This window comes from Phyllostomus hastatus, unplaced genomic scaffold, assembly GCF_019186645.2.
Source record: "Phyllostomus hastatus isolate PE091 unplaced genomic scaffold, TTU_PhHast_1.1 phas_scaffold_12, whole genome shotgun sequence".
NCBI lineage: Eukaryota > Metazoa > Chordata > Mammalia > Chiroptera > Phyllostomidae > Phyllostomus > Phyllostomus hastatus.
Genome location: NW_025334007.1, coordinates 2,913,363 through 2,926,141, shown reverse-complemented (window position 1 = coordinate 2,926,141; position 12,779 = coordinate 2,913,363). Strand labels below are relative to the sequence as shown.

Genomic DNA, 12,779 nt, shown 5'->3' with positions numbered 1-12,779 from the left:
GACTCCGGATTACCTGCCCCTCCCCTCTGAGCAATTGCACTGTTTCTTAGTTTCTCTTGAGTCAATAATTTCAATCTTGGCCCCTCTTCTCATACTCATTGAAATAACCAAGTGTCTCTTATTCACTCCTCAGCCCCTGTCAACTAACTACCAGCCCTCTGCCCTCCCCTTCACAACTAAATTTCTCTAAGAATTGTCCATACCAACCATCTTTACATCCCCACTTTTGGAATTTACTTTTTTTAAAAAAATATTTTATTGCTTTATTTTTCCGAGAGAGGGGAAGGGAAGGAGAAAGAGAGGAAGAGAAACATCCATGTGTGGTTGCCTCTCACACATCCTCTGCTGAGAACCTGGTCTACAACCCAGGCATGTGCCCTGACTGGGAATCGAACCAGCAACCCTTTGGTTCACAGCCTGCACTCAATCCACTGAGCCACACCAGCCAGGGCTGGATTTACTTTTAAGCCCACTTCACCACCTCCACAGTGCCTCTAAAGTCTCACCTGAGTTAACACGCCCCATACAGACACTTTCGCTGGGTGACTTCGTGCCGACTTCCCAAGCGGTTAGCGGTCCTTAACCTCTTCGTATTTGCCTTCACCCCGTCTGGTCATTCCTTGGTAGCCCCTCTGTCCTACTTACTCTTTCTTCTTACTCCACATGGTACCTGAGCGTCTACATGCTAATAATTCCGAAGTATAGCTTGCCTATTTCTCCTGATTGCCAAAGCGCTGTGTCCAACTTGACTGGGCAAGTCTACCATTCACCCCAGCCGAGCACCCAGTGTTTCCTTGATTCCCCCTCACCCGACACAAAGTATTTCTCAGTTCTCCCCACTTAGCTCCAGCCCCACTTTGCCAGTTCAGGCCACCATGTTCCTGGTTTAGGACACTGAAACTTCTCAACAGGTCTGTTTTGGCCGTTGTAACCACCCCTCCTACCCCGCCACATTCCATGCCCTATTTCACAGCCAAAATGATCTTTGTAAATGAAAATCCCATCACGTCCTCTCCCTCACATGGCTCACCGGTGACCTCTAAATACTTTAATTGATTAAAAAGCCTTTCACAATCTGCCTGTTTTTCTTGTCAGCCAAATACAGGGTCTGGCACAAGTTAACACCCCTTTTTATTACAAAATCTTTTACTGCACAATCACACGCATGTCATTCTGTAACATAACACTGTCATACTCAAGCACACCACATGACATTTTAGTTGAAGCGTTCAAATTAAAACTGTAAATGATGGCACCCATATTGTTACCCCACCAACCACACTCAAGCAGGCGCTACCTCTGCCGGGCACTGTCTGTCACCAAAGCCCCTGTCGGAACTCTGTGCATTAGCCACGTGGAAGTACTTCTGGTTCCTGGATACGCCCCTGGGCTCCGTGACCCGGCGCACGCTCTTCCTTCTGACTGGGGCGCTCTTCTGAGAGTGAGCTCTGTGTACGTTTCTGCACTCATGTAGCTTAAGACATCATCTCTACAAGCAAACCTTCTCTGAACCGCGCCTTCCCCTACCCCCGCCTCCCAACAACTACCTGATCCCACAGCACCCCATTCTTTTACTATCACATGACAAATTGCATGACTTTGACATTGTCACCTCACCTTTCCTCGGCGTGCTCATAAAGGTTGGTAGTATTTTTTTTTAAGATTATAGATTTCTTGATGACTGTATATACATTTACCCATGTCCACCTTGCCTATCCCTCATTAGACTAAGTTGAGTCAGGGTAGGGACTGTGCCTGTCTCTTTCACGGCCATGTCATCGACGTCCATGAACAATCAATATTAGACTGTAATGCATGTTGCTGATAACAGTTATATAAACTTTCTGATGAAACGGAAGAGCTGTACGACCATTCAGGATTTTCCCCGTCGATGTGCAGTATTTACCGAAAGCAGAAAAACAATCCTGTCATTTTCCTTCTATCACCACGTTTATCTGAATGTTAATTAGCATTCGAGCTAAAAAACAACACACATAAGTGTACTTTGCTTTAGATAATACAATCAAATACTCATACCTCTAATAATAAATACACTATAACAGGAGGAGATAATTCAAGTTTCACAAAGATAATTCTGGATGCCAATGCCATTAGTTGGGAAATAAAAAGAATCAATCTTTTCGTGATTTAATAGCAGTCGCTGAGGAATGGTGATAGGAATGATTTGATACAATAGAAAATTAGTCTAGGGAGACATTAGGCCGAAGGTACTTTCACAAAATGAATTCTACGTTACAAATGGACTAATCACAGCTACTTCTTCCTCCCCAGTGAAAACACCCCTGACCCACTTTTTGTTTTTTTTACAGCAAAGGACAAGTACCAAGTACTTCAAGGAGTGGTTAATACTCACAGCAAAGAGCCTTCTGCAGTCTTCGGAGCTTCATGGCAGTCCTGTAAGCTGAGAACCTGACGTTGTTCAGGTCAGCTGGAGGGAAAAGGGGGAAACAGAGGTGATTGGTTATTTCACCAGAAAACACAGATGAAAACGCATCGTGATTGGCCAACCATGGCCACACTGACCAAAATATGCGAGGACTAAGACCTTGTGCATATGCCCCAAGTTTGGGGATATAAAAATCTGTCAATGTGGGGAGATGAATGAAAACATCTTTTTTTCCTCTTTGACAATCAACACACCTAAGTTTTATGAAAGACTAGCGTGGCACAGTCTGCAGGCCATGCATGTCATCCTTGCTCCCGAGAGGAGAAAGAAGGACAGGCATTTTTTTTTTTCCAGACTGTAATCTTTGTTTGATCGTAGTGAATCTTTGCTGCACAAGATTAAAGAGAACAAGGAATATATTATGGAAACAGCTATTAGAACCTAGCAAAAATCAAGTGGCAATATAACAATTTTGGCTGATTATGAAAGTGAAATATGGTCGCTGTGGAAAACTTTGAAATGACAGGAAAATATAACATCAGGTGAACAAAGAATCCATATGCACTGCTAACATTTGGAGGCTTTCTTACGCAACGTGTGTGTGTGTGTGAGATGTATTTTCAAATATAATTGGGACTAAAATAAATATTTGGTTTAGGTTCTCAGGTGCAATCATTCCGGTATTTAGCACAGATTAACAACACAACAATTTCTGCCACTGTGGTTTCTATAGTCACCTGCCTATCATGCTCCAACTCACCTTACCTGGCAGAAAGCTATATTTAGATGATACCCTTACTCAAGTCTATGTAAGCCTCGATACAGTCTGGGCGATATGTCTTTTCTAGAGTTTCTGTGCATTTCTGTTTCAGGAACCCAGCTCCAAAAACCTCCTTGAAAACAAGAGCCCTGTCTCCCACTTTTGTCATATTTCCCAGTAACTTAATATCTCAGTGCCCTCTAAAAAGGCAGGTCTAACACAGCTAGGGGACTGAATAACACACTGAAAGAATCAATGAACAAAAGAATAAAAGAAACAAAAACACATACTGGCAAACACAACTAACTGCCATACTCTAGTGGCACCCACAAAACTGATTCTAATTGGGGCTGAGGAGCCCTGGCTGGTGTGGTTCAGTGCGCTGAGTGCTGGTTCGGGAACCAAAGGGTCGCTGGTTCGATTCCCAGTCAGGGCACATGCCTGGGTTGCAGGCCAGGTCCCCAGGAGGGGGCACTCGAGAGGCAATGACACATTGATGTTTTCCTCTCATTCTCCCTCCCTTCCCCTCTAAAACTAAATTTAAAAAAATTTTAATTGCGGGTCAGGAAAGGGGAATAATCTACTGCATATCCAAGTCGCTTGGGTCACCATTATTAGCTTGATGGCATTTGCAGAGGTAAACTATAAAAACCTGAACTGAAATCAGGGGGAAGAAAAACAGCGCCTATAATTTACTTTGAAACATTCAGGGTAAAAATTAAAAAAAAATCGCTGACAATACTAAATGTTAGCAAGGATGCGGAGCAACGGGAACTCTCATACACGGCTGGTGGGAAGGGAACACAGTATGACTACTTTGGAAAACCAGTTTAGCAATTTGTTATGAAATCAAACATACATCTATCTAATAACCCAACTATTCTACTCCCAGATATTTACTCAAAAGAGAAAAAAAAAAAACCCCGTCCACAAAAAGATGTGTGCATGAATGCCCATAATGGCCCCAAACTGGAAACAAACCAATAGAAGAAATGAATAAACAAACTGCGGTACAATCACACAATGGGATGCTACTCAGAAATACAAAGGCACTAACCACTAATAATGCAACAATGTGAACTGAGCAGAAAAACATAACGCTGGGTAAAAGAAGCCAAGCATGAAGAATGACCGCTGTGTGATTCTATTTACATGAAATTCTAGAACAGGCAGATCTCCCCTACAGCGACAGAAAGCAGATAGATGGTAGCCTGGGGTGGGTAACTGACCACAAGGGACACAAGGGTGTTTTTTGGAGTGACTGAAATGTTACGTATCTTGTCCAAGGCCGTACCACCCCACACATGCCCGATCGTGTCCGAAATGCTCCACATCTTGATCGGTGTGGAGGTGAATGGCTACAGATCCCAGTGGAATGGGCGAGGAGGATCAGTATCTTCTGCCAAGAGTGTATGCATCTGGCCACACTGAGACTGTCCCTTAGAATGGGTGCATATGATTGTGTTTACATGATGCCTTAACGCAGCAGATTTCAAAAGCGCGAAGAAAAACGCTTCACGCGGACAATACATCCAGTATGATGTATGTATGTGTTAGCTTAAGCGACACTGCAGAGGCGGTCAGTTGTCTTAATCAAGAATGCACACTCCAGGGGTGGTTGGCTAGCAATTAATCAAAAGGCCTCACTCCAGAGGCGGCCACTGTAAGTGCTTCGGCTATATTTAACTTCTATGACACTGGGGGTTTCATTAATTATCCTAATTAATGTTAGATGGGCTTGCACTGGTGATCTTACTGGTTTGCAAAATGGGAGGACTATCCAAAAAGGCTCCGAAACACGTCCTGCCCTCACGTTAACAGTGTGTGAAAATAAGCTAGCAGGTCCCCCCTTTAGAAACGGTGCCCTGGCTCGGAGTCCGAAGTATCCGGCGGTGGTTCACTGGATTCTTGGGTGCCAGAATTCAATTAGATGGCTAATAGAATCCTGCTGTTACTGCAGTGGTTCTCCAACCTGTATGTTCTAGCAGCGTGGCCTGGAGGAGTATTGAAACTACAGACTCCTAGGCCCCCTCCCAGATCTGCTGATTCCTTAGGTCTGGCACCTGCCTCTCTAGCAAGTTTCCAGGTGATGGCTGATGCTGCTGTTCCGGGGAACACACTTTGAGAACCACTGAGTGAGACGCCTGTGGTTAGAGGTATGGATTGCGAGGCAAGAAGGCAGCACTCTGACGGACTCCACCGTGCCTTTGGCATGGGTTTGAAGATCGTTCTGTGCCCGGGAGCTACTACATGTTCACACGCGACAGTTTGCTCGGAGACTTGCTGGCATGACAAACTCGTAGCCGACGTGGATGAGAGGACAGGCCCTACCCATGCCCAGCTATGGGTGGCTATCAACACCTACTAACTGGAATCTTGTAACCTCGTGGGTCCTTGTAACCCAAACTGTGATAGAGGCCCAACGGCATCAGTGTGTCTTTGGAGCTTGTTAGGAATGCAGAATCTCAGGCCCTACCTGGATCTATAAATCAGAACCAACATTTAAAAAAAAATTTTTTTAAGTGGCATCTTTTTTTAAAAGATTTTATTTATTTATTTTTAGAGAAGGGAGGGAGAAAGAGAGAGAGAGAGAGAGAAACATCAATGTGCGGTTGCTGGGGGCCGTGGCCTGCAACCCAGGCATGTGCCCTAACTGGGAATCGAACCTGCGATGCTTTGGTTCACAGCCCCCGCTCAATCCACTGAGCTACGCCAGCCAGGGCAGAATGAACATTTTAACAAGATCTCAGGTGATTCATGTGGACCTTCTAGTGCAGCTGAGTCTTGACTTGCACATTTTCATAACGTTTCTTGTTCCATGTAAACCAGTTCAAGTGTAACTTCTGTATAGATCTGTCCTGTCTTTTGTTTTTGTATCTTTCTCCATTCCATTGTGTGGGCATTTAGGGAGATTATTTAACGACCCTTATAGTCATTTAGAACCCAAACTCCCCCCTGGAATATATTCGTGGGTCTCTTGTTTAGGATGAATACCAACAAAAGTTCTTCAGTACATTAAAAGTGTGTAAAAGTATCTTGAAAGACTACAGAGTCCTTCCCCTTGAAGTGAATTCACTTCTCCCTGGACCTTCCAGGTGAGAAGTTCTCTGGGGAGTAGAAGCTGGTTTACCAGGGTCCCGCTGATCATCCTTCATTACTTCTCTCTCAAGAATCGCGGGTCTTCCTTTGACTCCCTTCTCCCGGCATGAGTGCTCATCTTCTTGGGTGGTCTCAGCTAACTCGTGGAATGAGTTGTCTTGTGGCACTAATCTGTGAGAAACCAATTGCTGTCCTCCTCCCCAGAATGGTGTTAACACCCTTCATCACTTCGATCACACTTTCACTACGCTTGCTAGGGCGGCGTTCCTTCACACACTGTCATAAATGAGCCCCTTCGGCTCTTTGTAAAATAAGCAGCAGACAGACAGAGAATTGCACTTCTAATCCCCTTTCCCCTTATTCCAGGAACTAGGCCTCCAACTCCAAATTTCCTTTCAGTCATTTACTTACACGGAAGTGTGCAGCGTGGACTATGTGCCAATCAAACGTCTTGGCAGATGATACTGGCAAAAACTTTCTCTTCTCTTTCCCTGTCTTTCTAATCCTCCTTTTCAACTGCCTCTTAACTCGTCAGCCTAGTTTCCTTCTATGCTCCTTCGTTCATACACTAATCCCTCTCACATGCCCCCAATCCCTCCCCCCTTTCCAGTTTTCCTGGTTCTATACAGAATTCAGACCAAATGGTCTAAATGAGGCCACGGGAGCTCCATCCAAATCTCACAGTTCATATCAAGAACTGGCAAATTTTAGCAGCCAGGGATCCAAGGGGGAGAGGCAGGGATGATCGGATTCTTTCAGGGTGTGGTTCGCAGTGGAATACTATCAGAGACAAGCATCTGGAACATTCCTGCTCTAGCAGTGCTCTCAGCTTCCCCGAAGCAGTTCAAACTTTCTTCCCTTCCAAATCCTTCTAACTGTGGCACGTTCTGTCCCGAGTTAATCTTCCCTGACACCCTTTCCAGCTGATCTCCGACCCACCACCGAGAACAAGCCTTTTGCCACGAATTTTCTATGCCTCCAGACTTTCTCTTGACTCTGGTAAATTTTTCTGTTTTTCTCTGAATTTTCCAGACTCCAACTAGCTCTCAACCAGTAATTCAGGGATATCAGAAAAAAAGCAGCAGGAAATGTGCCTAGCTTTCCTCAAACCACACCAGAAGCCATGCAAATTTATATCCAGTAACCATCAATGAACTGCAACGGCGGAGCTCTGGTGCCACGGAGTCCCCACCCCAGAGAGTTAACCATCTGTGTCGTTTGAGTCTGCATGTGTTGCTCGGAATCTCTAGCACCACTCCCTCTGCTTTACAGCTGGAAGAGACAGTCCCTGCCTTGTGAAAGTGTGTAGGATGCACACAGAAACCTCACGATGTGGTACAGCTTCGCACAATGCGACATTGTCCTGGGATGAGGCTGGAGCTGACCTTGTAGCTAAACTATGCATGCAGAGTAAGGCTAAAGCACCCCCATCCCCACCCCCACCCCCACCCCCATCCCGAGTGGGAGGCTGCCCTCCACTTCCCACCCTGCCCGGGGGAGCTGCCGGCCCAGGACTTGGATCCAAGTTGTTATGAGCTCACTAGCTCTCACAACCGGAACTTGAGGAGTGAGACTATCCAAGAAAGGAGTTACACAATGTTGCCATGGCAGCTGATAGAAAGCATACTTCAGAAGGATAAAAATGCTGAACTATACACTCCTCTTAATGACTTGAAGTATTTCATCCAGGGCTGGTGCTAGCCTAAAAATAGAGAAATCTAGAAATTTCAGGAACACGGGCAAACACTGAGCCTAGATCTACCCTCTCTGGTGAGCTAGCTGCTGCGGGAACGGTTCATTTGGCTTTTAGTTTCACGCACAAAACTTGGAATAGGGTTTCCCCCACTTTGTTTAGCCTATGACTTTCTCTTGACTCTGGTAAATTTTTCTGTTTTTCAACTTTCCCTTCCATTCTGTGGAAGGTATTGGGGGAAGGTGTCAAATCACCAGAAAAAGAGAAGACCCGATCACCTTAGAGTCACAAGCCGTCATGTGTTGGCTATGTTCTTGCAAAAATAGTGAAAAACACCTCAGCATTTTAAACTCCTGGGAAACTTTGGAAAATATTAGAGGAATAAAACACTAAGCCCCTTCGTTCCAATTTTACAGCTGGCTTTTGCCTGTAAATCACACTTCAAAAATACTGCTATCTATGACTACACTGAGGTCTAGATTTTAAAGCAAAGGGTATTTCAGCCCAGCTTTCCAATGGCTTGTGGAGACTACTTGGAAAGGCCCCGAGTTTCACCATGTTTATATATTAGGTAAAAAGAACGATAATGAACTCATAAACTTAATGAGTGGAAAGAGCTGGATGGCTAAAGATTATTCCAACAGATAAATTAGTGGTGTGGTCTTTGTTTCTTCCTACCAACGCCATTACGCAGAAGAAATGTGATCCAAATCACGCAGGTGATCATGAGTCAAAAATAAAACATAGAGGAAGTATGATATTGTTTTGATACAGTTCCAACTTTCAGTGCTTGGCATTCAATGTGCATTAAACTACTACTGCATGTCTATTTTAATAATTTTCCAACTTTTCCAAATAAACCAAAACAAGGCAGTCTCGCTCCACACCGCTTCTATTACAGGAAAGTGGCAGATTTTGAAATATAATAATACATCTCTAATTCCCCAGCCTCACTCTTCCTATGGTGTTCTAATGGACTCTCCACATGGCGAGTATTATTCTTAGCAGCTCAAACTCACTAGCAGAGAGAAGAACCATGGGTCTTAATGAGGCTTGAGATAAACTGAGTAATTTAAACCAAGTCTGGCTTGAAAGCAAATTAAACCAAGATGTCCTTTCAGAAGTTTTAGAGTAAAATGTAGAATTATTGTGAACTCTTCAAGAACTCCTTAAGAACAGGATAGGTTCCTGGAAAACTCTTTTAATTTTATTTATTCATTTTTAGAGAGAGGAGAAGGGACAGAGAAAGAGAGGGAAAGAAATATCCACGTGTGGTTGCCTCTCGCACGCCCCCTACTGGGGACCTAGCCTGCAACCCATGCATGTACCCTGCCTGGGAATTGAACCAGCAACCTTTTGGTTCGAAGGCTGGCGCACAATCCACTGAGCCACACCAGCCAGGGCTCTGGAACACTGTTTAAAGAATTAGTCAGAGGTTGCCCTGGCTGGTGTGGCTCAGTGGATTGAGTGCCAGAGTGTGGAAACCAAAGGGTCACAGGTTCGATTCCCAGGCAGGGCACATGCCTGGGTTGCTGGCCAGGTCCCCAGCAGGGGGTGCTCGAGAGGCAACCACACATGGATGCTTCTCTCTCTTATTCCTTCCCTTCTCCCTAAATATAAATAACTAAAATCTTAGGAAAAAGATTAGCCAGAGGTATAGCTCACTTTCTCTCCCTCTTGCCCTTTCATTAATGTTTCTCTCCATCTTTCTCTTTCCCTTCCCCTCTCTCTAAAAATAAATAAATATAACCTAAAAAAAAACCGGAATTAGCCAGAGAAGAGGTACACAAACACATTATATTTGGCCTATAATTTTTTAGATATATATGAGGCCTTTTAAAATCTAAACTCATTAAAATCTCATCATCAACGTAGTTTTAGTTAGATGGGGAAACTTATTTATCAGAGATAAATAAGAATTACACATTCATACCTGCACGAATGGCAAAAAGCCAACTCTGTGAATTTATAATTACTATCAAGTTCTGTTTGCAGATGGGAAACGGCATTATTTATTTGCTACCAGTGATTCTAGAATCAGAATCCTTCTAAAAAAAGAAAAAGAAGAGAAATGAAGTGATCAGTGAGCCACAAACATGGAAGACTCAGCTCTGCAAGAGAAGAACAGGTTATAAACCGAAAATAAAACACTGAAAAGTTCAGCTGTGAAATAGAGGACAGCAGCACGCCCCGACTGTGCGTTGTCCAAGGCCTTTCTGGCTCCCTCCTGTTGCTTGGCCTTCCTCAGCAGAATCTCACTACTTCTTAGCAACTCTGTTATCTGAAAGACTTGAAATTCAAATTGGTTTTGCTCTGGTAAAAGGTTTATTGAGAAAGCAGCTTCTGTAACAGAGTCAATGTCAAGTTTTGGGGTGGGATGGGGGACTATGTATTTTAAATACCATTTCTGGGGCCACAGAACTTCCCCAGGTAAGGCGGAGTTGACTCACATTCTCAAAAATCTGCCCACCAAAAAAAAATATATATATGTAATACTATGTGTGTGTGTATATATATAATACTAATGATTTAAAAAGAGTAGGCAAAACTGCTTTATAGCATTTTAAAAGACATCCATCTATCAATAATCCTTCCATCTATCCTTTTGATACCTACTGAGAATATACACATGGAGACACGGGGCGAGCAGGCAGGTAGGCAGGCAGGTGTCTGAGACAGCGAAGTTCAAGTCAAGGTCTGAAGGGTGATGGGAATTGGCCAGGTGAGGAATGGGAAGGGCACAGCAGGATAAAGGTCAGCACACGCAAAAGAGGCTCTTCAGCAGAAAAGAGCATGGACCGTTAAGAATCCTAAGAAGGTCCACAGTGCTGGAATCACAGAGAGCGAGGGGGAGGAATGGCCCCAGCTTAGCCCTGAGGGGTGGGCAGGGAGAGGCCCATTGCATCACGCTGAGGACTCAGGTCTTGAGACTTACTAGTTAGACATGGCAGATGGAACAGACTTGTTTATCTCTCCTTATTCCCGAGCCTCTACTAGGATGACAGCAAAAGAATTAAAAATAACATCTACCCTCCAAAAAAAGAGAGAAAGCTGGAGAGGAGAGAACAGACAGAGCTTCCAGCATCTTGGAAGCTTGGAAAATGATCTGGTGGTAACTGATTTAGGGGACCAGACAAAGCCCAGGCCTAAATTAACGTGCGGGCAAGAGGGGGAAGGCGGGGAGGGGGGCGCCTGACAAGAAGTACACCGATGCGCAGAGCAGAGAAGTCTCAGAGCTTAGAGGCCCCCGGGTTCCCCTGAAGGCTGTAACGTGGCTGAAAATATCCCAGGACTGGTTGCAAGACTGTTTTTTAGTTTTTAAGCCTCACCCAAGGATATGTTTATGGATTTTAGAGGGAGGAGGGATGGTGGGAGAGAGAGGGAGAGAGACAGAGAGACACACACACACACAGAGAAATCGATCCATCCATCGGTTGGCTCCCCTACCTCGCCCTGACCTGGGGGTCAGACCTACATCCTTCTGGTGCACGGGAGGACGCTAGGAGCAACTGGACAGCTGGCCAGGGCTGGTTGCAAGTCTTTAGAGCCCTAAACACCTTCTCCAGCACCCCACACAGCCAAGCACCTTAGCTAGCCATCTCCTCCTTCACCCTCAAAGGCTGGAGGTTTACCTGAGAACCTGCACCAGACACAGGGGTATCAGGCGCAGCTAAGCTTGGGAGTGAGACGAGGCACTGACAACAGCGCGATAAAGTGCTGCCACATAGGTATGAGCTGCAAAATCCTTCACTTCATTCCCTACACCCAAACTCCGTATTCAGTCTGCCTCTCTCCTATTAGCTCACTGCAAAACCTCTTCTACCCTTTTATGCCGCCCTTATCCATCAGCAAGGTCACTACATTGGGCCTCAATCTCTGAGCAGCCTTACTCGTCTTCTTCAAGCTCCAATTATAACCACGCCAAGTCAAGCCAATGCTCTTGCCTTCTAATCTCCCTCTTGACAAGAAACTTACAGTCACGCACTCCACTCTCGTGACAGGAACGAATGATATGATTTCCCGTCTTCCATTCAGAAAGTTCCGACACTGCTCTTCTGTGTTCATCACCGCTTAAAAAGGCGACCACGGGCAGAACTACATGAACTTAGAAACTTGGCCCAGTCCCCGTCAACTCTCCTCTACACTTCGTTAATTAGCTGGTCTTCACCCCCTCCCTCTCTCTCTCTTCAGAAGGAAACACACATTCCAGATTCTCTAGGGCAGAGACAGCTCAATTAATTTTTACTCCTTATCATAAAGGTGAGACATTTGAAATGATCAAATACCTGTGGACAGCTTTTCATATAACCAAATTCACAATTTTTTTAAAAAAAAAGTGTTGCCTTTTTTTTTTTTTTTACATCGGAAAGGCATACTTTCTTTGTAATATAGTTGGCACTACCTATTTTAAATGTATCATCCCTTCTCACAGGGGAATTTGTGGAAAAGCTACATGAATGATGAAAACGCACAGCTGTGAATTTCCTCGTGGCCTTTCACGCCAGCCTCCTCTTTGTCGGTTTCCAGTTTCAGAACAACTCAACCAGATTTCCCGAAATCCCGGCATTCCTACCTTGGCCTCGCCTTCACCATTTACTTATTTCTCCACCCTTATCTCCAAAGATTTCAACATATGATGTTTCTCCCCAAACTCTGATCTCTTTCCATTATTTCTCCAGTAACCACAGCGCGAGAGGTCCCAAACCGGCAGCAGAATGGAGCCCGCAGACTGGCTTTTTGTTTTTGTTTGTTTGATTGGTTTTGGCTCACAGGAGGGTATTTCAAATTGTGGGATGATTTGCCAATAGTTAAAAATCTCA

The 12,779-nt window shown here is 44.7% G+C and overlaps 1 protein-coding gene across 7 annotated transcripts in view; it reads right to left on the bottom strand.

Annotated features, from left to right (window-relative positions):
• DMD (dystrophin) overlaps nucleotides 1-12,779 on the bottom strand; it is a 1,939,942-nt gene that overhangs the window by 99,645 nt on the left and 1,827,518 nt on the right. For all 7 annotated transcript variants that reach the window (XM_045855895.1, XM_045855896.1, XM_045855898.1 and 4 more), the window contains one exon: nucleotides 2,375-2,449. In XM_045855895.1, coding sequence (XP_045711851.1) covers nucleotides 2,375-2,449 — 75 coding nt within the window. The remainder of the gene's footprint in view (nucleotides 1-2,374; nucleotides 2,450-12,779) is intronic.